This window comes from Corvus kubaryi, unplaced genomic scaffold (genome assembly GCF_017639235.1).
Source record: "Corvus kubaryi isolate FWS band 111438036 unplaced genomic scaffold, C.kubaryi_AGA036_p1.0 split3-73, whole genome shotgun sequence".
In the NCBI taxonomy this organism is placed as follows: Eukaryota; Metazoa; Chordata; class Aves; order Passeriformes; family Corvidae; genus Corvus; species Corvus kubaryi.
The window spans coordinates 10,496,537-10,521,490 of NW_024582091.1; the positions used below are offsets into that span (position 1 = coordinate 10,496,537).

At 42.7% G+C, this 24,954-nt stretch overlaps 1 protein-coding gene across 26 annotated transcripts in view; it reads left to right on the top strand.

The window, feature by feature from the left end:
• Positions 1 to 14,952: 14,952 nt before the first annotated feature.
• Positions 14,953 to 24,954, top strand: part of RIMS1 (regulating synaptic membrane exocytosis 1) — a 317,874-nt gene continuing 307,872 nt past the window's right edge. For 11 of the 26 annotated variants that reach the window (XM_042016180.1, XM_042016181.1, XM_042016191.1 and 8 more), the window contains exon 1: positions 14,963 to 15,395. In XM_042016180.1, coding sequence (XP_041872114.1) covers positions 15,232 to 15,395 — 164 coding nt within the window. In that variant the 5' untranslated portion in view covers positions 14,963 to 15,231. Of the gene's footprint in view, positions 15,396 to 24,954 lie in introns of all 26 variants that reach the window. The other 15 variants (XM_042016177.1, XM_042016188.1, XM_042016178.1 and 12 more) reach the window with 7 other exon arrangements.

Genomic DNA, 24,954 nt, shown 5'->3' on the forward strand with positions numbered 1-24,954 from the left:
GGATTGGCAAATGTCTACCAGCAATAATGACTATAAATGAATAATTGATCCTTCTTTGGGTGGTAGGATGGACTTCCTGAAGCTTCTTCTCACTTGCTTTTTTGTGATTCTATATACTTAAGATACCAAAGGGACTGACATCTGCCACACTAAACACTTAGTCAAACCACTTAAAATAGGCAAAACAGAAAGCCTATAAGCAATGGAGATACATTAATTACTCTCTTCAGTAGAGTGGAGGCTGATTATTCAACTAGTTTAAAATATCCACACAGATTAATTGCCTCATCTTTGGAACCTCCAATCTCTTTACTCAGAGTTCAGAAGACAAGTATGTTTAAGAACATCCAATAAACAGATTCACAGTTATGTTCTCAAAGAAGCCCGACTTATTATTAATATTTGGAAGGGAGGAAATCTTTCCATTAGGTCATTCAATTCACAGGCTATAGGCTTTGGCTTTGTGAATGCCGTTTGATAGAATAAGGGCTAAAAGAAAGCTCTGAGGCTTAGTATCTCCTGGCTACAAGAGTAGCTGGGAGCCAAAGGTGTGCTATCTTGTTACCTTGTCTTACGTGAAACTTGAACATACAGGAAGATTTCCTGGGAAACAAAATAATGTAAATTGATCCTTTTAGTGTTTTGGGGCATATCAATAACATTTCATTTCACTTGGCAATTTCCAACAAAGGCTAGGCTATGTCTTTCAAACAGCAGTGCTAGGACTCAGACTTTAAATTTTTTTTCTTTTCAATCAATTTGCCAGTTGCCACTTTCTATTAAATTAAAAAACAAAACAAAACACAAAAAGCCCCCAAACCACAAACAAAACCTAAACATCATCTGTGGTTTCTAGTCCCTTGTGCCCTTCACACCAATGGAAAATGCTGTAAATAGCCACAAAGCCACCTCATTAATTCCTTTTAAGTGTCCCCTTACACTCTCCTTTGCCATACTAGCAGCAGTCCTCGGCTGAGACTTACCACCTCTCATGCTGGCAGATAGAGTTTCTCGATATGCTCCCTCTCCTGGTACATTCTGGCTGCATGCTTAAATGTCCCACTCTTCAGGGAAGGAATTAACTTCTGAAAAGTTCATGGGAGATGTGGCACTAGCCTTGATTCAATGGCAATACTTGATGCTGTAAGTCAGTCTTAAGCTTCAGGTGAAGTATGCTTCTGAGGTCTGAAGAGATGGAGTCTTTGTGAACCAAGATGAGGTAAGGGTCTAAACAAAATAATAGGATCTCTGAGCCTGATGGGATGCATGCCAGGGGTATTTCACTTCAAAGAGTGCCAAAAAAGTAAAGAGTCAGAATGAAGCACGTTTCTGACCTCCGAGGAAAAAGTACTAGGAAGTCTAGACAGACATATTAACTATATGTTAGTTCAGCAATATAGTATTCATCCTGTCGCCAGCTTGTAGTTCAGCTGTTGCAGGGCAGAGACTGCCATTAATGCTGAACTCTCCAGGGTTTGTGCCCCTACTCCTAACAAATCAGACCTATCTAGGCCCACCAGCTGCAAGCCAGTGCATCAGCTGGAGTCTGAGTGCCAAGAAAGCTGCCTGCCAGCCTGCTTCTTCTGAGGGTGGCATGAAGGGGCTCTATCCCTGCAGTTCCAGTGCCATGTCTCTGAGGAAACCCTTCACGCTGCCAGATATCCACTAAGCTACTGATCTGGAAATTGCCACTTGCAGCTTCTGGGGTAAGAACTCTTCCAGAATTTCAGGTGTGCTTCCAGGATTTGGCCATAATCAAGCTGCAGGAAGTCTGTAGACTTAGCAGGGTGGTCTGAGGACATGAGGCTGTGCAAGAAACATGTGAGCTAAATCATGACTATGCCTGAAGATATTCAGCTGGTGTACTGCTTCTCTGGGGATATTCTCTGTGGTAGCTGCACCTCTGTAGGAGCTGTTGCCTCTACAGAAACACTTAAGCAGAGAACTACTCATGCTAGGGTGCACTATTATAGAATGAAAAAACAGTTTCAAAGAAACTCTTATAGTTAAATTAAGTTGTAGCAGATGCAATGCCTGCCCTTCCCTGAAAGGCAAGTACATTTTGTTAATGTGAATTATAACCTAAACCAGTATACTCTATATATATGCATGCATGTCCATACATTACATCTCTTCTACAGGTTTGCTTCAGTACAGCTACATTAACTAAGTTATGGTGGTGAGTACTTATTAATACTGAGACAGCTTTAGTACAATCTCTGTGATTTCCTTGGGCCTCTCTTCATTATCATCAATACTTTTCTGGTTTGTGATACTTCTGAGTCTGAGGAAAATTCTCCTAGGACAGCTGATCCTGCCAACTCTCACTACACAAATGGATTTACCTTTCCTTTGACAACAATCTCTGGCCCTCAGAAAGAAGTTATTTTATTTTGAAGTCCAATAGCTTTGACTTCTGGTTTCCTGATTTTTCCTCTGTGGTACAGCCACTAGATTGAAAACAATGTGGGTTTTTAAATCAAAGTATGAAGAATATAGATTCCCTAACATGAAGTAAGAAAGCCAGCAACAATCCTTTCCAAGGAACTGAAATTTGTATTTGTTGTCTCCTTGCTGACCAAGGCTTTTCTTTAATACCAGTCTCTCATCAGCCTACCTATGTGCTATAGTACCATCAGTTAAAAGACAAAGGTCTGTATGTGTCTTTTAACCCCACTCCATGGCAGAGTATAAGGAGCTATTTACTCTGACATCCATTTTGTTAGTTTCTACCAGGAGCAGCTGGCAGATTTCTCTGGGGTTTTCTTCAGAGCATCTGGCTTGGGTCAGGTCGCTATAAAAAATTTATCAAACATCCTTTACAGGGCTGGTTTGAGCTTTTTTAAAATAAGGAAATCTCATCTATCTCCAGTCTTACAAAGGTTTTTTTTTCCCCATTCTGTCAACACAGAAGATATATTAAGCATTGTGTTTAATGAGATATTGAACATCTCTTTGTTCTGAGTGTATACTGGAGCAGGCTGTGCTTAGAAAACACATCACTTGGGTTTATTTTATTCTGTGGTTGGAGTAAAAGTTGTTATGTTGTGATAAAATATGTATTTCTTTGTTTTGGAAAGCAATAAAATGGACTAGACTCTAGGCTACATGTCAACTAATACTGGAATGCAGCAAGACAGGCTGGGCAACTGCGTAACCCAGATGAAATGTGGGGCTAATTATGAGGATGACTATTTAAGGGAAAAAGAAAAGCCAAATAGGAAGAACATAAGAACTACCTGACTGATTCAAAACAAATGTCTCTCTGTCTCTAAAAGTGATCATAAGTTCACATTTAGGGAAAAATAAGAATCACATAAATATATATGTTTTTTACCTTTAATAGTCTTCCAGCTTCTTACAGTTTTAACCTTAGATTTTCCAACTCTTATAGTTTGTTTATTTAGCAACTCTTTATGAAGCATTCTTCCAAGTACTTCTTGCCCTGAACTTACATAAACTTCTTCCATTACTATATGTTCTGCAAGGATTTCCACAGGTCTGGGACTCAAAGGGTGAGGAACTACCATCCCAAACTTCGTTTGATGATGCCTAATATTCCTGGAAGGGACAGTGGATAGCTGATGTTTATCCATTTCAGTCTTGCTACTTACAATTTTGTCGATCTCTGTCACATTCCCACAAATCATACTTTTTTTGCAGCATTCCAGCCCACCTAATCATTCATTGTATAGAAGCCATTCTTTACTATTTGATTGTCCAAAATGTCCTTCTCTGGATCTTTTTTAAGCTTTAACGTGTCCTTTCTTAAACAAGGAGACCAAAATTGCAGATGGTATTCAAAGTACAAGAAGCATGCATTAATCCATTGTTTTCTGTCTTGTTCTTTACTCCTTTCCTAATAGTTCCTAGCATTTGATTTATTTTTTTGATTGCTGCTGAGCCCTGAGGTAGTGCTTTCTTGGAACTATTTATCCTAACCTTGAAGACTCTCTCTTCTGAGTGGTAATGGTCAGGTCAAAGTCCACTATTTGATATATGAAGCTAAGATTGTTTTTCACCACAGCATTTCACAAAATGTTTTATTGCTCTGTCATGAAGCCATTTTACTCCTCTGTCATGAAGCTTCATAAGATATTTCAGCAGTTGTATCCTCAGCCCGAGTTCCAATTACATTGATAACTGTATCATCAGAAAACCTTGGAATCTCATTGCTCATCCCCTTTTCCAGGTCATTCAGGCTTATGTGGGTCCCAGCACAAAGTTCTGTCAAACCCTCTTCTTTTACTGAGAATTTCGACTATTAGTTCCTATTTTATTTTACTTATAGCTGTGTTTGTTCAGCTTGAAGAGAAGGGTAAAGGGAAATCACATTGCTTTGTTTGGCTTTTTCAGATGACATTATAGAGAACACAGAGGTGAACTCATAGGTTCACACTGAAAGGAGAAGAGGTGACAGACATGAGTTGCTTCAAGGGAAATTCTGACTAGAAAAAAGGAAGACTTTTTTCACACTGCACCAAGACACCCAAAGAGCTTGTGGGATTGCTATCCTTCAGAATATCCAAAGTTTGACTGTTCATGACCCCAAGACATCTTTTTTAAGCTGTTAGCAGGCATTACTTTGAGCAGGTTGTTGGACAATATGATCTCCAGAAGTCCATTCGAACCTAAATTATTAAGGTTTCTATGACTTTAAGACAGAATTTTCCATCTTCTCCTATGATTGTTCAGTGTCCTTTCTTGGAGGATATTGTGACAGTCTTTTGGAAATCCCAGTAAACTATATCAACAGGATCACACAGAACCTCATACTTATTAGTCACATCAGAGAACTCCAAGAGGATTACAAGGCATGTTTTCTCTTTTCAAGATCATAATCATCATCAGGTGTGGATGGAATGAATACACAGTGCCATTAGTAATTAATCTATTGCTTTAATTTTTTAGGTGTATACCACCCAGCCCTGGTGTTTGCTACTTTTCATGGTATTTCTTTGAATCATAATCCCTTCCAAAGTTGCTTCAATTTTCAGACAAATGGTTCACTGAGTTCTCCTTAAAAAAATGAGGCCTGTGTTGTAATCTCCTGTCTTTTCTATAATGAATCTGGATGCTAACAATCTATTTAGCTTCTCTCTGTGGTCTTACCCTTCTGACTGCTCCTTTTCTACTCCAGTTAAGGAAGTGCTACAAAATGTTTGCCAGACATTTTTCTCTTGATGTCTTAAGAGAAGAATGTAGTATTAATTTTAGCTCTTTTAGGAAAGTAGTCTGATTCTTTTTTGATCTGCTTGATTATATTTTCACATTTCATCTACCAAATTTATGCTCCTTTTATTTTTAATTTTTTTTTAAATACAACTTTACACTTTTAAATTATGCTTTCTGAATTCTAAGAATGTGGCTTAGCTTATTTCATCTTCCTTCTGCCAGTTTCCAAGCCTCTTCTAATATACAGTAAGCAATGCTATTATGCTTCCACTCTGGTCTTCTCCAGCCTCTAAACCACCTGTAGCCTAATTCTTTATTGCCTAATGGATGGCACAATTGTGGTGAAGATTTTATCTTCTGCTTTTTTGTGTCATGGATGCTGGATCTGAGTTACAATTATCTCTAGAATTGTGCTTCCAGAGGAAAGTTTGGAACAGATCTTTGTCACTATCTTGTCAAGGGCTTCATTTCCTCTTGTGGGGTCGCTAGCCAGCTGATCCAGGAAAGAATAATTGACAATTTCATCTACAGTTTATGACCCTGAGGTGAGGTTTCTCTCTTCTACACAGTAATTGAAGTGTCTTTTTGTCCTTAGCAACTCTATGACTTTAGAATCATAGAGTCATTAAGATTCTAGAAGATCTCTAAGGTCATCAGAGTCCAACTGTTAACTCAGCACTGCTATGGACACAACTAAATGATATCCCCAAGTGTCATATCCACTTCGGAACACTTCCAGGGATGGTGATTCCATCACTTCCCTGGGCAGCTTATTCCAGTGCCTGGCCACCCTTTCAATGATGAAGTTTTTCCTAATGTCCAATCTGAACCTCCCATTGCACAACTTGAGGCCCTTTCATCTCATCCTGTCCCCTGCTACTTGGGAGAAGAGGCTGACCCCCACCTGGCTACCAGCCTCCTTTCACACAGTTGTAGAGAGCAATAAGGTCTCCCCTGAGCCTTCTCCTCTCCAGGCTAAACAGCCCCAGCTCCCTTGGCTGCTCCTCATAGGACTTGTGCTCCAGACCCTTCCCCAGCTCTGTTGCCTTTCTCTGGAAACACTCTGGCACCTCAATGTCCTTCCTGAACTGAGGGGCCCAGAACACAGGACTTGAGGTGTGGCCTCACCAGTGCTAAGTACAGAGGGACAATCACTGCCCTGGTCCTGCTGGCCACACTGTTGCTGATATTGGCCTTCTTGGCCATTGGCCTTCTTGGCCACCTGGGCACACACTGGCTCATGCTCAGCTGGCTTCTTACAGCTTAGTTCAGCCTAGCTCTTGGCTGGAAGGCTGATAGTGTTGACCCCATTCTATAGCTTCCCTCTTTGGGTCTGGCATTTCAATCCGGCTTCTGTGCTACTTTTTAAGGTGGTCAGTTTGTTAATTCAATTTGCTTCTAAGCTCTAACTAAACATAGAATTCTACTGTAGCAATTACATGGTACACTTTTTTCATCTCATTATATTTTGTACACTAGGATCACAGCATGCCACTGGCTGTTTTTGTTCCATCAGGAAAAAGTAAGGAACTCAACCAGTTGTAAATTGGCAGTTGTTCAGTCATATCATCAGTAGTTTTGGTACAATTCCTTTGCTTTCAGACTGCAGCAGAGTTTATGCTGTCGTGTTCTGACCCTGGAGCCTGCTACTCTCACTCTACGATTACCAACATCTGAGTTCCATCTTCTGTTTCTCTACTACTCTGCTGAGACCTGAATGCTTTCACCTTCATTGCAAAATCATTAATTCTACTCCATTTTCCTCATCCTGATAATCTTCTGTTCTGGCACTTTGATTTCATTTTTAGCCCAAAAGGTAACAATATTGACTGTAACTGAAGACATTCTGCTACTTGTAAAAATCTTCTCTCTAATTAACCTTCAGCACAAAAAGTGTTTCAACACATACAATTCTATTTGAAACATAAATCTACACTTACACAGATATTCCTTTCCATGTTGAATCCCAAGTATTGACAAGACATCACAGAGCTCTCTTTTAGGAGTTCAGCACATAATTTCATACACCCTGAGACGTGGAGAAAACCTAGCTAGAGTTTCATCTTTGCTTTCAGCATTTCAGCTTTTAAAGGTGACTTGCAAAGTAATCGATGAATATAATTCTTTGGCAACAAAATAACTATTGGGACCAATGGGAAGTAGTTTTTGGAACATAATCTCCAGGCATCAGTGAATTACTTACTTCAAACTTCTTTCTGTGTTTTTCATTTATGAAGCACAGCACTTCATATAAACTGTTATATTGTATTGTTTGAATGATGAAACAAGATTAGGGCAAGGCATTTGATGGGGACACACTGATTTAGGTGCCATCGTTCTGAATTTCCTCCCTCTTCACAGTTTGGTACTTCCTTATGCATTAAAAATATATATTTAGCTAAAGACTCAGAACAAATAGAGAGGATTATATATACAAGAGAAAAGATATTTAACACATAAATAAGAAGCAGCTTTTTGGTAACAAAAATAACATTTTTGAAAGAGAAAAGGTAACAGCTGGTTTACGGATCAATATTGAAAGAAATACTTTAAATCACCTGTTTAAGATCACATGTTTTACTCTGCAGTATGGTGGACTGCTAGTCTTTGTTGTGACTCAGATTACAGCAACTGAAGAAATACTAAGGGAAGTGACTACATAGATTATTCAACTTGATTGTAAGAGCACCCTAGGATGTGGAATGCAAATGAATAGTAAGACCACAGGAACTGGATGTGACCATTTGCAATTTCCTTCTCACTTCCAGTGACTCACTTGATGACTTGGATAATGGCACTTACTCAGTCCCTGCCTCAGCTTCCCCAGCTAAAAAGATGGTACAACTGGCTGAGAGCGGGGTTATGCCTGACGTGATTTTTTTTCCTTTTTTTTTCAGGGTACTGAATTGGAACAGAAAAAAATCAAAATTATTTGCAAAACAAACATTCCCCAAAATGTTGCTTTGGAATTATCACAACTTCGATTTTCATGCTTTCTCTGTAATACAGCTGTGCCTCTTAAACTGAAGTGTTTGACTTCTTAAATACAATATATGTGTGACATCTTTTTCATCCGTGGCTGTTCTTTCAAGAATTCAGTATAGTATAAAGCTCAAACAAAATGAATCAAAATTAAGAAGTTCTACACCACAGAAATAAAACGTTTTTTCTCCAGTTGAACAATGCAGTTGATACTGACACATTCCTGACAAATGCTTTCATTTTGATGAAACTACATTTTGTTTGAAGTCATTAACTCAGTATGCATATTGGTTTTATGACATCTGGTTGTTCTTGCCTCTCATCTGACATCTTCTTTCACAGGTAATAATTATTTTTCTGTCTGTCTTTCCTTCTATTTTCCAAAACTGCTTTACTCCTCTTACAAATATCCTCTTTTTTCCACATATTTCAAACGCTCTTTTTTTTTTCCTCATGTTGTCTGGCTGATTAAAATAATGAAGTTAAGTTCAAAGCAACTGTTTCCAGGCTCTGCTTAGCGTGAATTTTGCTATTTCTTTTTGAATGTAAAAGGGCTTGTGTGCCTTAAAGTTTGTTCATCTCTTCTGATGATATCCATTGGATAATTACAGATACTTTCTCCTACAGACTTTGCCCCACTACTTTTTAAGGCAAACTGTTCCATCAGGACCCCATTTTAGTGCCCATTTTAGTACTAACACTGACCTTTACAGTATCTTGCAATTTGTGAATAGAGATGGATGAGATTACAATAAGGCTGCAATAGATTGTATGACTGAACTTGCCCTAGCACATCCTCCACTGTATGAACAGCTTTGGAACATGACACCATTCTCCCTCATTGCAATCCTCTTACCTGCTGCTTTCTTACAGCCGGTCAAGGGAATCAGATGTTTACTGCCAATTAGGCTTGATAAAACTGCAGGATTCTCTTGTATTCTCTCAACAATAGTATTTCTGAGTTGCTGGCAGCTTCTGGAGGGCTTGTGGCTACATATATAGCAGGAGACCTCAGTGTACTTTAGCACTTTGTTTATTTGCTGGTTTAGGTCATTTAGGTCTCACCTTTACTGCACTATCTACCTCAGTCATAGCATAAAACATTCAAGATTTTATTGAAGATTTTCTTTTGGAGAAAAAATAATGTTAAGATACTTCAATTGGCAGTAAATAGATTTATTATTATTATTATTATTATATTAGACATGTCCACCAAAAATACTGGAGCAACAATAAAATTCTTATCCCAAAAAGATATGGTCTACAATTACAGAAGATGTTGTGCTATTTCAATGCTTGAACTGAAAATTTTCCAACTTTTCCAACTTCCAGATTGCTGACAAAAAGTACTAGGCTTCTGTTTGTACTGTCTGAGCTCTAACACTTCTCAGCCTTTCTGAAATATATAAAAAAGATATTATAAATGTAGGGTCTTTCTATGCAATGGCCATATGCAGAGTTCCTCTGAACTAAATGGGGTTGGATCTGTCTACACTATCAGCTTTACACAATAGGTTCAGAAGAGAAACAAAAAGCAGATGTTGGTTTTTTAGGATGGAGGGTGGTGTCAGTTATATCACTTTTCAACTTTCTTTTAGTTAAAGGGGAAAAAGTGGAAACTGATTTTAGTATCTTGGAAAATTATGTTGAACTTAAAACCTTGTTAGTGTTTCTGAGTTAAAAAATCATTATTTAACGAACACATTTGGAAAGTAGTCTGACTTAAATAAAAATCAGCTCATAATGGATTCAAATCAGATAGCAGTTTGCAAACGCACTGGTGCACCTAAAAGGGTCTGATTTGGAGCTGCACATACAGAAACATCTTATTGGGGAGGAGGAAGGTGACAGTTCCTGTTTATGCATTTTTGGCAAGCTGCACCTGAAGGATGGGATGATTTTCTGGAAACTGTCATGCCAGAAATACACAGCTAAACAGGAGAGAACTGAGAAGAGCAAAGGGAATAATTAGAGACCTATGGGGGTGGGACAGGGTTTCTAGTCTATTTCCTTAAGAAAACCAAGCTATGCAATTGCACTGCTTTTCTGCCAGTACTCCAGCAATAACATTTGAATCTCTTGACCAATTTGAAAGAAGCATGACAAAAAAGGAGAGGAGAGGTTTAAAAACACTGAGCTGCTGTGAGTTTTACAAAGATCAGCAACCAGATAGAGGAGACTCAGATTTGTGTGCCAGTAAAGAACAGGTGAAAGTGTCAACTCAGCTGCATTATTTTACACTGGAGAATCAAAGCTGTCATCCAAAAGCAGGCTCCATAAGGTTTGCTGTCAATGGAACTGCTTGTTTGTTGTTTAGAGGTAGGGGCATTTATTGCTTGCCTTTTTTTTTTTTTCTTTTTATAAAATATATTTAAAAGAAGCCCAAGACTTCTGCCTGAGACAATTTTTAAAATGTTCATCGCTGCAGGATATTGTCACTCATGATAAAGTTATGCATAATACCAGATCTTGTCCAGAACAGGGCCTGAAATTCCTACCTGAAATGAAATCCCTTTGTTCCAGTGTTTTCTTTCTGCCTTGGAAAGGACTGTTCCCCTTTCTTCTCATGCTAGAGCTAGCTCTGACCTTCTTCTCTCTCTTAAAGTACTGTGGTACTACCAAACTTAAAGAAATTAAAAGTCATGAGTCAGATGCCAAAAAAACCCTCTGCTCTTGAAAATTATGATTTGTTGATACGATATTTTACTTTGAATTTGTATTCTTTGAAATTTTAAAAATCCTTCAACTTCTTGAGAGAGAGAGGTCTCAGTGTCCCACTTTCATTAACTTATCGTGAGAAATTACTTTGAGCCCTTGATGCTACACGATATTTCATCCTTCATGGCTGTCCTTTAAATGGCAAACCCACTGAGACTGAAAACTCCTCCACAGCTTTCACTATCTCCACTCTTCCATCAGTCTGAGAAAGAGCACCACTCTTGTAGGCAAGGAACCTACAGGAAAACCCTCTGAATTGCTTGTTTCTTCTTTCAGTTTGCCTTATGCAAGGAAACAGACAACCATGATTGGTTACAGCTAGTGAAAAGGGAGTATTGGTGGAAATGAGAAATTTAGAATGTGGCCTTTGGTCAATACAGAAGGAAGATACAGGGGAGAAGGAAGGTTCCTAAGATTGAGAGTAGGTGTAGAACCATAAAGAAATATGCATTTTTCATGCATAGGGCATATGTTATGATGCCCTATGCATGACAACAAGTGAACATTCGTTGTTACCAACTGAGAAGAAAAGGTTATGGATTCCATCATAATAATTGGCTTTTCAAGTTTAGGAAAGTAATTTACCTGATATGTTACAATAGCTATATTGATATTCCATTTCTAGATTTCACAGCAATCTTCTCTAGACAGGACTTCAGAGAAATTGGTTTAATAGGATACCTGTCAGTGACAAGACTTCGGCTGTTACTAAGCAAAGGTAATTCTTACTAACCAGGCAATGAAATTCTCTTCAAGGCTCTCATGTATCATTACAACTTTGGGATATAATATATTGAACTAGACTAGGCTTCCCACACACTGTTGATTGGAGAACAGTATCAGACATTTCATGATTACAAAACAAATGTGTGCAAATCAGAAAACAACCACTAAAGGCTGGACATACTGACAATAAGAGCTCAGTCTCTTCATGTAGACCTGTCAAAAAATGAGGTGACTTTTGTGGTTTCTTCTTTATTTCTCTCTAGTAAATTCTACTGCTTTTGTAGAAAAACAATACAAAATCATTTGCTGTGTCTAGGATTTTGCAGACATTGGGAAAAATGTTGCCAAAAGCCTGAAAGAGGTGAACCTTCCCATCTGCTCAGCACTGTTAAAGCCACACCTGGAGTGACAATTCTAATTCATGGCTCCCTGGCACAAGAAAGACATGGACATAGAACAGCTGGTCAAGTGAAGGGCAAGGAAGATAGTTTAGGAATTGGAGCATGTCATATGAGGAAAGGCTGAGAGATGGAACTAGTTAGCCTAGAGAACAGAAGGCTCAGAGGCATCTTACAGATGTGAATAAATATCTGATGGGAGGGTGTAAGCAAGATTGAGTCAGGCTCTTTTCAACGGTGCCCAGTGACAGAGGAAGCAATCGGCAGAAACTGAAAGGGGTCTGAACATGAGAAAACACTTTTTCACTGTGCAGGTGACTAAGCACTGGCACAGGTAGCCCAGAGAGGCTGTGGAGTCCCCATCCTTGGAGAATCTCAAAGCCATCTGGATGCGGTCCTTAGCAACCTGCTCTAGCTGACCCTGACTGACCAGGTTGGCTGGACCAGATGTCCTCCAGTGGTGCCTTCCAACCTGAATGTTTCTGTGATTATGTGCTTTTCAGCAAAACAGTTTTAGTCACAGTATTGGCTTGGTGCAAGTCCACACTCCAACTTTCATAACTTTTTAAACCTGTATTCTGCAAGAGTTTCCAGCTTTCCCTTTTAATTTATAAGAAACTATATATAAAAACCTATATTCTTTGTATTCATTTTGTATTTTCCACAGAGCAGTAGGAATTCACATGCTTGACCCAGTATAAAGCAATTAACACAAATACAGGATAGATATAAGTAACTGTGTCAGTAATTATTAAGCAGAAAGGTGAGTAGGATAATTTAACCTCATGTAATATTTTGTTCATAAAATTATCTTGGAGACACTTGGATCTTATGGTCTTAGACCTTTTGTATTTTGGTTAGTTTGGGCTTAAAGCTGCAGTTCTTGAACACTAAGGCCATTGCTCTAGTGAATGAAGTTACTTGAGCTTCATCCTTTACTTGGAATATGCTGGTCCACCCAAATTATCTGAAGGATTGAGTATGGACTACCTGTGGATACCTCTAACAATGTAATCGTGATGTCTATTATTACCATTCCAGTCATGTTTTAGTTATTTCTGATACTAAACATATGGTGGTACCTCACCTTCTTCTTACCATCTTTTTTCAGACTTGCTTCCTTTAGTTTTGAAGTGGCTGCCTGTTGTTAATGAATGGATAAATTCTTCAGCACCAGCCTGTTACATGAAGGCTATCTCCCCTGCCGGTCACAGATGGCAGGAAGTGATGTTATTGATTTGTTAGTACTTAGCTAGAAGGATTACATCTAGCAGTAATAATGTGGCCAGGCTCTGGGACAAATCACAACACAAGTTAGTGGAGGGTCTGTGTCTTAAACTGAGTGTAACATTATTATATTTACCAGCTTTTCATAGTGCTTTGCTTATTAACACCATTGTAATCTCTTCTGAGCCATCTGTCGGTCATTCAAGTTTCCGTTTCCTTCGTGTGCTGGAAAAGTTGGGAGACTTCTGTTTCTGAACTGAACTCAGACATTATCCTATAAAAGTTCTAGTGGTAACCATAGTGCTTATTATGTTTTTTTTCTTTATAATTTGTGTTATAAAATTGTGTCCTGCAGAAAATCTCTTGGGGGAATACAGGCAGATGGCCTCAGTAATTCCTCTCAGATTCAAAGGGTCATGAAGGTTCATGGCTTTCAGAATTTGTGAGAGGTATTAGTATAGCTGGGAGAAATCTGGTCCCTCTCCCTATTCCAAACTTGGCAAGTTTGGCAGAAAGAAGCATTGAACACTGCCAGCATAGATTTTTTTTTTTTTCCCCCTTTGGTTCGTGCTCATCAGACAATCTCTGTAGAAACCAGAGCTGTTTCCATGCTGTGACCTCAGCAGAAGCACGACTGAGAGGTCTTAAGTGTCAGCGTGTGTTAGTGGTAGCTCCCATTTTACTTGAAAGTTCAGTTTTCTCTGTATTTTAGCTTTGCATTTCTAAGTAGCCTGAATGATTTCATTCACTGACAAGCACATGTGTGAGCAGAGGATACTTCAGAGCTATAGGCAGGAGCTTTTGGCCAGTGGATTACATGCAGATGTTTTCCTGTAGAGAAGCACTGCAGCATTCATTACCAGCTCCCCAAAATGAAGTTACTCAGAGCTGGTAGACCAGAAATTGGCAGGGAAGCCATCTCGCTCTGGACATAACATTTTGTTTCACTGTGCTCTAGCTCCTCAGTTGAGCAGTTGGCACTGTGACATGTTTCGTGGTCAGTTTTAGTGGGTCACAGTAGTTTGAAAACGGGTCTGATAAATAAGAGCACTTGTTACCCGCGTGGGAGGTGTGTGTGGATCATGGCATGGGTGGCACTAATGGGGTTTAAGAAGCGTATGAAGAAAGTGCTGAAGCGTGGGACCCTCAGGAACGGACGGTCGAGCGGTGATAGCGCTGGCTAAAGGCAAGGGGGCTGCATCTGGGGCCAGCACGGCTCACGCCCGAGGGAGTGGCAGCAGCACTGGGAGCCCAAGGCTTCCCGGCGCCCCAGGCAGCCCCCAGCAAACCCGCACCCTCCCACGGGTGGGCCTGCTTCGGGCGAGCCGGCTGCCCTGGCGGGAACCCGGGCAAGCACCTGCGGTCAGGAAACCTGGAGGAGGACGTGAGGAGAGCGGCGGTGCCGGAGCCAGGCACCGCGGCCGTGTGACCGCCGGACGAGCCCGGGGGGCGGCGGGGAGGGAGAGGCGCGGCCGGCCCGGGTGCCGGGCGCGGGCAGGGGCAGAGGCAGCGGCGCCGCGCCTCGGACTCCGCCTCACCGGCACCGAGCTCCCCTCCCTCCCTCGCTCCCTCCCTCCCTCCTCCAGCGCCAGGCTCGCAGCGGCGGAGCATCGCGGCGGCGGCGGCAGCACCCGCCCTTCCCGGCCGGCCGGCGGCGCGCACCGCCCCCCCACTCCCGCACGCAGCCCGCCGGCGGCGATCCGGAGCCCTCCGCGCCACCGCACCTCCGCCCCGCACGCCCACCGCCGGGAGGATGGGCTGCGGGCGGCGGCGCGGCAGCCCCTGAGCTCCCCGAAGCCGCGGAAACAAAAGGAGCGAGCAGCGGCAGCACCGGGCCGGGGTGGATGCAAGCAACCATGAAAGGCTGGGTCTCCGCCTCCTCCGCTGCTGCCAGAGAGCTGCCGGCTGCCGCTGCTCGGAGGACTACCCTGTGAAGGGGGCGGAGGAGAGGCTGGCTGGGTTCGCCGTGCAAAGGTAGAAGGTGTAAGGGAGAGGCGGAAAGAAAATGTCTTCTTCGGTGGGGCCCCGCGGCCCTCGCCCGCCCACGGTGCCCCCCCCGATGCAGGAGCTCCCCGACCTGAGCCACCTAACAGAGGAGGAGAGGAACATCATCATGGCAGTGATGGACCGGCAGAAAGAGGAGGAAGAAAAAGAAGAGGCCATGCTCAAGTAAGCAGACGCCAGTCATTCATTCATTCAGGCACTCATTCATGCACCGATCGCCGGCGGGCGGAGCGGGTGCTGCCACAGCGGGAGCCGGCCGGTGCCAGGAGCCGGCCGGCTTCGCCCTGCTCGGCGGGGCTGGAGCCGCTGAGCCCCGGTCCCGCTCCGCTCCCGGCCCGTAACTTCCTCCTCCCCCACCCCGGGCAGCTCCTCCCGAGGCAGCACCACCGGCGGAGCCCGGCACGGCGGGACGGAGCGGGACGGCGGCCCTCCCCGCCCCGAGGGAGCCGGCAGCGCAGGGCGGGCGGAAACCCCGACATGGGGGTGAGGGGCGAGGTGGGATTCCTTTGGGGTCCCCAAAACCCCGCCTCTGCCAGGAGGGGCCGCTGGGTGGGGTTTCCCTCCGTGCGGGAGCCTCCGCGGCTGCCGTGCTGCCCCCGCCTGGCTCGGCCACCGCTGCCGCCCGCCGCGGGGCTGGGGCGGCTGCCCCCGCCCGGCACACCCCCGGAGCCCCGCTCCGCCCGCCCGTGCCGCCGGCCCCAGGGTGGGCAGCCACGGGCAGCAGCGCTCTGCAGGGCAGCAGGGCCTTCGTAATTAGGAAATAGATCGAATTAGTCGCGCTGCTCATTCCAGCGGGCGGGCGGGCGTGCGTGCGTGGTGGCGGGACGGCGGGGGAGTGGGTTTATCCCGCTGCCGGCGGCACGGGGAGGGGTGCGGGGAACGCGGGGTGTGGGTAGGTGCCATGTTTGGAAACCGGATCCCCACAGCCTCTTTTGAACCTTTTCCCTCACCCCCTCGTCCCTGCGAAACACCGCATGTGATCACATTTTTTAGCCTCCTCCGTCAGTCGGAGGCTTCAAACGTAACGTTGCTGAATCGCCTACTGCAAGTGATGAGAATAAACAGATTGGAGTCGTGGCCTGTGGAGGAGAATCACGGTTTCTCGTCTTCTGACAGCCCGTCAGGCCTGTTCGCTCCGGGCGGGAGGTGGTGGGAGAGGTGACTGGAACAGTGTGAGCCTCTGACGCCACGCAGACCCTCCGTGCCACAGGAGGTGTATCCTTACCTCACTGTCGCCTGCTTGCGTGCACCTGTGCTCGGAGGGGATGCGCTGAAGGTGTGACGTGGTCTGGGTGTTTCTTTTGGCTGCATCGGAAATACCCACTTGAGCGATGCAGGTGCCAGCTCTTCCCCACGGCTGGAGACCAAACCCCCGCAGGCTCCCGACTTCGGCCCCGTGCGCTGTGCGTGGTGAAGCTGGGACAGCGTTTTAGTACATTTAGTACTGTCCCTTCCTATTCGTTCTTGACTCTGAATTTTTGCAGGGGCTACTAGAGATCATTGCAATGGTCGGTACTGAGGCCCAGCTGCCAGTGTGCTGGCGAGGAGCTGTCCGGGACTGTGGTGCTTGGATCTCAGTTGAAGACGAAGAGTTCAGTTTGCTGTTGCAGTTCATTGTGCTTGGGGTGTGGCTACCCTTGGAGGTGGGGTGGTTAGAATGAGAAATGTTCTGTGAAAATGCGTTGTGTTAGTCACCGTGAGGAAACGTGAGTGAAGGATCCCTCCTCAGTTTCTATTCATCAGAAAAAAATTAAATAAAGGAGTAGCTCAAAGCCTCTAAACTATATGTATCCTTCTGTTCCTTGTCCTCCAGCACAGCTACTTCTCTACAAATATTTAGCTTTTATTCTGTGAAGAAGATTACTGGTTCTGTGATGATGTTGTAGAGGAATACTATAAATCTTACAGTCACTGTGAGAATGAGAATGAACTTCCCTTGATAGAGATGGTATTTTCTCAGCCCTATTCTTGTTAACATTGGGTAGAGAATAAATTTTCCTCCTTTTTTCACACCCCCCCCCCCCCTTTTTTTTTTTTTCTTTCTTTTGCATTCGTGTTTCTGAATTCTGGACTGATATTTCCTTTTCTGTAAGATTATGGGAATCTTCAGCAGTTTCACTAAATGAACTTAGAACACTTTAAATATAAATTTTAGAAAAGGGCAAAAATAGTGCTTTGTCAATTCAGCTGGAAATTACTTTGTATTATCTTCAAAGGTTTGTGATAGCCAAATTTAAAAGTTTATTTTCCTACAAAAGTTCTTTAAAATAATAAGAATAGCAGTCTAGGCTCTCCACTGGCCTAAGAAATTGTGATTTTAAATAGATTTCTGTCTTTGTTTAAAGAGCCAGAAATTAAGGGAAAATACATTGGAAAACTTAAAAACCTGTATACTTGCTTTAGCTATATCATTAGTTTGTAAAAATCAGGTCACAGCAAATAGTTTTCTTATGGGTTATGATTCAACTCATAGAGAGAGCCACTAGATTTTCTGAGATCATCTGCCTTTTCTGTATGCTGAACACTTACTTTCGTTTTGGGATAAGAGTTTGACACACCTTTCCATGGAGCAACTCTTTTAAGACTGGAATTTTGACAAGAATTTACTTCCATAACTTTATAAAGGTTTGTTACAAATATACAGTGGTGCTATCAGATGACACAGCTATATTATAAAAGTCACATATAATCACCACCCCTTCGTATTATCTTTGTTAAAAGATTTTCTGATTATCCAAATGTCTCAACAAAACTGCCACCAGTTTTCATTAAAACCACCTGGTGGAGAAATGTTTCCATCTGTAACACCCACATGCAAATCTGTAATTTTCCCTGAAAGTGAAGCTGAGAATCAATCTGCAAACTAGGCTACCTTCAATCCTGGGCTGATCAGAGGCCGGATATGTGCTGTCTCATGAATCATAAGGGCTAAAAAGGGTGCAGTATTTCTCTCCTGTTCTGGATGTCCTGATAGCAATGAAAGTTTCTAAAACAGTACTTGTAATTTTCCTTTCCAGCACTCCTCATAGCAGAAAACCATAGGAAGAAATATTGGTTAAATGACTGTATTCTTCACACAGAGATCGTAAAACTGGGGATCCAGGGGAATTTGAAGTGCTTCTCTGAGTAGACTATATGGATTTCAGGAGAAGTGAAAGCACTTAGGGTCATTGGTAAAGAGGCTGTGTCCCTCTCCTCTGGCTCTGTACCTTTCTGTCTTCCTGATTCCTGTTTCTAACTCTGAGCTAAAAGCCTTCTTGTAAACCCTCTCTGCCAGTTCATGCTGACATCAGCACGTACTGCAGCGTGCCAGCCTGCGAACAGGGCGCTGTTACAGGGCACAGGACTATGGACACTGAGCTCTTTTCACTGCTTGCACTGGAGAATTACAAATGCATCCTTCGATTTGAGACCACCTGCTCGTTGCTTTCCAGGAACTTGCCCTATCTCAATTTTTTGGTCTGCTGATTTTCCTTCAGCAGTGTGGGGCTAACAGAGCTTGTCACCCCCTTAGAATAAAGACATACATCTTATACTGGCCAGTGTGGCTTCCTTTTTCTAGGTACACCTGGTCAGTGGCAGGGACCTTTTCTTCCCCACACCCTTCTGATACCAGATTTCACACTGCTGTGGGTGGTGTTTGTGGAAGGGGCACACTTTGCTATCCTATGACTTGTTGAATATCTTGGAGTAATGTGTTGAGGAGTTTGGGCTTCTGTGAAGATTCCTTCTTTTGCGTCTCTTATGGACAGGTGTACCTTGGCTTTAGGAACACTTTGCCATTAATGGATTGCCTTGAAATTGTCTTCACATCCAAAGGCAGGTTCTGTATTCCTTCTGTAATGGGGACAGTGTCACTAGGTATTCCTGAGACCATATCCATGCCTTCATTCAGTGAACTGGTCCCAGTCTGTTGTATGGCACTGAAGACTCAAATCCACATAAACACTTTGATGCTTGCCAGGCACTATGTAGAAACTGAAGCTTTTGAGTGCAGCCCCATGGTCTGGGAGTAGGAAGCAGCTCCTCCATCTCATCTTGGAGCTTCAGAGCTTTGTGTTTTGTTCCTCTGTGGCTAGGAGAGCATCCCCTTCCTGTTTGCCACACCTTTGAAAGCTGCATGGAGAGCAGTCTGTTGGGTAGGTGGGGCTTTACCATGGTATACTCAACTCTCATCCGCTCTTGTTTCCCTGTTTCATACCGACTTTGCCAGATTTTCTGCATATCTCTGAAGACTATGGCCTCTATCATCTCTTTTAATGGTACTTGGCTTTAGACACCCAAGCTTTTGCTGTTCTTGTATGAGTAAATGTTTGCATAGGACAGTAGTAAAATGGCCTCCTCTGCAGACTCATTCACATCGGAGGCATTTTTTCCTGTTTTACTTGGTAGATACTCCTGTAGCTGGAAGGGAAGAGTTTCATGTTGAGTGGCTGATGTCTAGCCCGAAGTCCAGATGTTGCCCAACAGGTGACTGATGTGACTAAAAAATTGTGAAGAAGCCTGAAAGGGTAAGTTTTCAATGAGACTGAAGAGAGAAACAAACCATCACTTGCAAAAGTGTGTGTGTGTGTGTGTGTAAAATTAAAAGAAAAATTAGTTTAAAAGTTTGAAGTGCACATTTAAACCCTAGGTAGCCTGAGACAATATATTACTTGTGGGTATAAAGTACCTTGAACTGAAAAAAACACAGTTATATAAAGCAAACTTCAATCACAGAGAAATCACAGAATTATATGTATGTGTGTACTTAAGATGAAGTTTGGTTATATGTAGTTGCGTGCCTTATCTCATTGGGTTAGGTAAGTACTAAGTGGAAACTATGGCAGCTGAGAACACAGCTAGTTGAGTTCCAGTTCTATTCAAATTTTGGCCAGTAATTAGGAGGTGGTTCCTAGTTACCATGGCATTCATTTGCTGGAGCAAACTTAAGTGGGGTAAAAGCTCTTACTAAGCTTCTGATGGGACATAAGAAGGCTGTGAGATTGTTGGCTGAGGTAGTGGCAATACTAGGAAAGTTAACTCAGACACGGGAGGTGCTTTGTAGTTTTGGAACTAATTGAGTAGCTTCAGTAGAGAGGGTAGCAGGTACTTGAAACCTTCTCATCTTAAAAGTTATCTCAAGATTTTTAATGGCAGTTAATAATTAGGGAGAATTTGATGCTAACACCCTATTTTGACCACCTAGTATGGTACACAAACATGATTTTAATAGAACTCAGGTCCCTAGAATCAGTAGGGATATTGCAGCTGTTCATGTTTCGGGTCTGCCAAATCCTGGTCACTTGCAGTTGGTGAGAATATCTGTTTTAGGGTTTGCAAAGTAACCTCTCTGTAATTTCGTTGGGGCACCTGGAAGCTTCCAGCCTTGACTACTGCGTAACTGAAGATTAACCAACTGACCAGGAGGCTTGTGCTCTCAGCCAGTTTCCTGGAGACAATGTGTTTCCTTCTCCCTTTCTAGCACTTGGCCCACACCTAACATTGTCAGGAAACATTCAATACTGCTCAAAGCACAGTGGCAGCTGCTGCCATCCTCATTGTGTATAGTACTTACGGGCAACATGAGGAAGTTCGGTTCCAAGACCTTAGCCTGTATGCTGTAAATCCCCTGATCATAATTGCCCTTCCGTAAACAGTAGGGAAGGAAGAGGTAGGATCATTCTTCCTCCTTTCTGTTGAAACTGGGCCACTTTGCAGAAATAAAAGTGAGAGTCAAGAGGCTATCTTGAGGAAGTCTGTCTTTATCTTATCTTTAGAATAAAGGGTCGAAAGCCTATCTTTAATCCCACTGAGAAACAATGGAGGAGAGTTCTGGGAACTGGTTGCGCATTTGGCACCAAGGAATTAAAAGATAAAATAGATAAACAATACCAAGACTCTCTCCTCTGAATCAGAATCCCTCTTATTTATTCTTTCCATGGCTTCATGAATCTCGCTTTCTCTACAGTGGAGCAGGAGGAATGGAGGCTTCTGCTTGAGAGCCTTTATTTCTTCCTTTGTACTTAAATGAGTTTGGAACCACCATGTTTCAGACCCTATGGTGGTGCGGGGAGCAGAGTGCAGGTTGCTTGCTGTGTGCATAGGTATTTAAGATCCTGGAATCACCCAGAAGGACTGTTCGAATATTTGCCTTGCACCTCTTCCTGGCAGTGCCAACTCTAAACCTGACACTTGAGTGTACAAATCCATGGTGAAACGATTTTACTTCTGGAGGTTGTGTAGTACAACCCCCTACTCAGACCAGGGCCACCTGCAGCAGGTAGCCCAGGACCAAGTTCCGGTAGCTTTGGAGTATCTCCAAGGATGGAACTCCACAACCTCTCTGGACAGTCTTTTCCTGTCAGCTTCCCTCACAGTAAAAAGTGTTCCCTGTCATTCAGATGGAACTTCCTATGTTTCGGTTTGTGTTCATTGCTTCTGGTCCAGTCTCTGGGCACCTCTGGGAAGAGTTTGACTCTGTCTTCTTTAGTCCTCCTCACTAAGGATTGACACACGTTAGAATCCTTCTGGGTCTTCTTTCCCCCCTTCTTCTTGGGGCTGAACAGTCCCCACTCTCTCAGCCATTCCTCATGTCATGTGCTCCCGTCCCTTTCTGTATTTATGGCTCCTTGCTGCACTGGCTCCAGCATGTCTTTCTTATATCAAGGACCCCAGAAGCAGATTTATCATCCAGACGTGGCAGAGATCAAAGATCACCACTTTCAATCTACTGGTGATGTTTTTCCAGTGCAGCCCAGGATGGCTTTGGCCTTCTTTGCTGCAAGCCTATGTTGCTGGCTCACGTTCAGCTTGGTGTTGACCAGGAATTCTCAGTTGCTTCTCTGCAGAGCTTCTTTCCAGCTTCTTTCCAGCTGGTTGGCCCCCTGGAATTATTCTCCTTGTGCGCGACTTTGCGTGCCCTTATGCTGAATGTTTTCAGGCTTACCAGAGAGACCAGTATCTAAACATTTTCTCAAATCACTCAGGGAAAGGATTGCTTTGGTTACTGCTCCTCACCCCTTCCTCTTTACTGCCCAAGGCCTTTGCTCAGAGAGGAAGAGAGAGAATTGAACAGTGCAGAAACTGTTGTGGCCTTTTGGCCAATGGAAGCATCAGAAAGAATTTAACAACATTTGAAGCTTCAAGTTTTCATCAGTCTGAGAGGGCAGGTATGGCCATAAATGTGTTTTGATAAAGGAGACAACTTGTGGTGACCTCTGAATTGCAAGGAGTGTTTTCATGCCTTTCAGGGTATTTCAGAGAATTGATAGTGATTTTTTCACTTGGAGGTGGACTGGGTAGTCTAAGGAGACTGAAGAGTCAAAACAAATTCACAGTTGGACAGTGACCTAGCAAGGCAATTATGAGACAGTCATTGACTGATCTACTGGGCAGCCATCTCACTGCCGAGGAGGAGCAGGAGACTGTCAGCAGACAATAGCAGATTGATAGGCATTTCTTAAAAGCTGCAGAAGAACGGGAGGTGATAGGAGATGACAGACAGTAATAAACATCCCTATCACTTTTTAGACACAGGCTTCAGATCAGTGTGTGTTGAGCTTTTGGAATGTCTGAAGTGCAAGCTGTTGTCCAGAGCTCTTTTCTGGCCCCAGTTTAAGTGGTTTTATTGGAATGCACAGGGCATTATTTCTGCGCATGCGTCTTCCCACATGATTCTCCATTTGATACAGGAATCTGCCAAAGCTTCATTGCCGGCTTTGTCTGACATTGCACTAATACTTTCTAACTAAGAAGTCTGTCTTTCTTCAAATTCATGGGCATTATCTGTGCCCTGCAGAAGGGTGAAGACAAAGACTGGTGAAAGAACATGATCTCTGGGCAGGAACTTCTCAAAGTACAGAATTGTTATAAGCCTTATCTTAAAAGGAATTATGCAGAAGAGGCTTCTTTTTAGAGGGAGAGGGTACCATCCTGTTGTTTATTTTTCTGGAAAATAGCAGAGGGAGAACAACATTACGAAAGATTTGAAATTCTCAGTCTTGTCAATACCCTTTTATTTCTGAAGACTCATATTGTAGGTTACGGACGGGTTTCGGGGGTTCAGGGTCCAGTCGGGACGGCCGGACGTAGATCTCTATAGGCAGGTCTTGGGACACAGTCGGTTTATTGTAAAGGGCGTGGGTATTGGGGCACTGCTCAGAGCTGCTAGACTCAGCTCTGAGCAGGCCCAAGAGAGTAAGCAGGTGAGAGAGAGAGAGTGGGTGTAAGAGCAAGAGTGGAAGTAAGAGTAGAAGTGGAAGAGAGGAATAGAGAAGGAGTAAGGAAAGAATGTCTGAAGTCCTGGTTACAATACAATAAATCATCTTCTGTACTGAATATTCTAATTGTCACTAACCAATCTAATACAAGATACAAATCCTATAGCATTTACATACAGCCTATAAGAGTTCTTATATTACCATAAAGTGTTACATCTTAACTTCTAAAAACTACTCTTTGGACCCCTTCTGCTGAGCTAGTAGGGTCTGCTCTGACCCTTGGACCTGTTTGCAAGCAGAGGGTATTGTTTCATCAAGAGGGGATTACTTCAGTGGCCATACCATTGTTTTCTAGTTGTTCAGTAACTAAGACCTGGTATTTCAAAAGTGGCTTTCATTTCGATGTTGCCTGTAGTTTTCATATTCCCAAAATCTTTTGTCAGGCAATCATATTTCCAAGGTTTTCCTGTTTCATCCTCCCCAACATCATATGAAGAATTTTTTTGCATCCTTGGATAAGAGAGCAGCTAACAAAGATGTAGCATGCTTCCTTCATCAAGCAGTTACTAAGCATTTTAAGGCTTGAACTTAATGCCTTAAGAAAAGGCTGTTTAAAAATACTGTTGCCCTTGTATTCAAGCTTGTTGAAATGCAGGCATTATTGAAGGTGGAAAATGACAAAACTGAAATTCTGTTTTGGGTTGCCAATAGTTAGAGCCAATTATAATTTATAGCTTGATTTACCTTCTCCTTTTGTTGGGGTTTTAAGAGGTCTATGCTCTACCCACTGGTGGCTGCTGCATTTGTCTACTCCCCTGGGCCTATCAGTTTTAATTAATAGATGTTAGCATGCAATTATGTTTTGGGGGAAAAAGCTTGCATGCCTATAGTCTGACTTCAGTTCCCAGCAGTGATAAAACACATTAAAAAATCTTATGTCATCAGTTACAAACACAGACTAGTTTTATTCTGCTTTTTAGAAATACTTACATAAATTTACAATTACTGCAATGATTTACACCCCACCAGATTAACACCTCTGTATGATTTACCTCAGTCAAATCCAGGTATTAGATCTGTAAGGATGCAGATACCTTATCAGATCTCTACATCTGTCAGGAATTAAGATTTTTTTATCCCGTATTTTATACTTCACAGATACAGTAAAATATTATGCAATGTTTATAGTGTAGCTTAGTTTGGGAATCTAGACAGTAAATGTTAGTCAGACTTACTTTTGATAAACAACAAGCAGCAGAAAAGAGTACCATTATGAGTTTGATTTAATGGTTTCTTAGATAAGACAATTGATAGGATAGAGTTGTAATTCTTTGTACTTAGAACTGAAGTAATCATCCTCAAAATTTGATTGCATGTCAGATACTTACATCCAGAGAGAGTTTTAAACAAGAAAACCATGTTCCAAATATATTTTCTGGCACTGTTACAGAGGCAAGAAGAGCTAGTTCCAATTTTCAGAATAATAACACACACAAAACCATTCATACACTTGCCACTTCAGA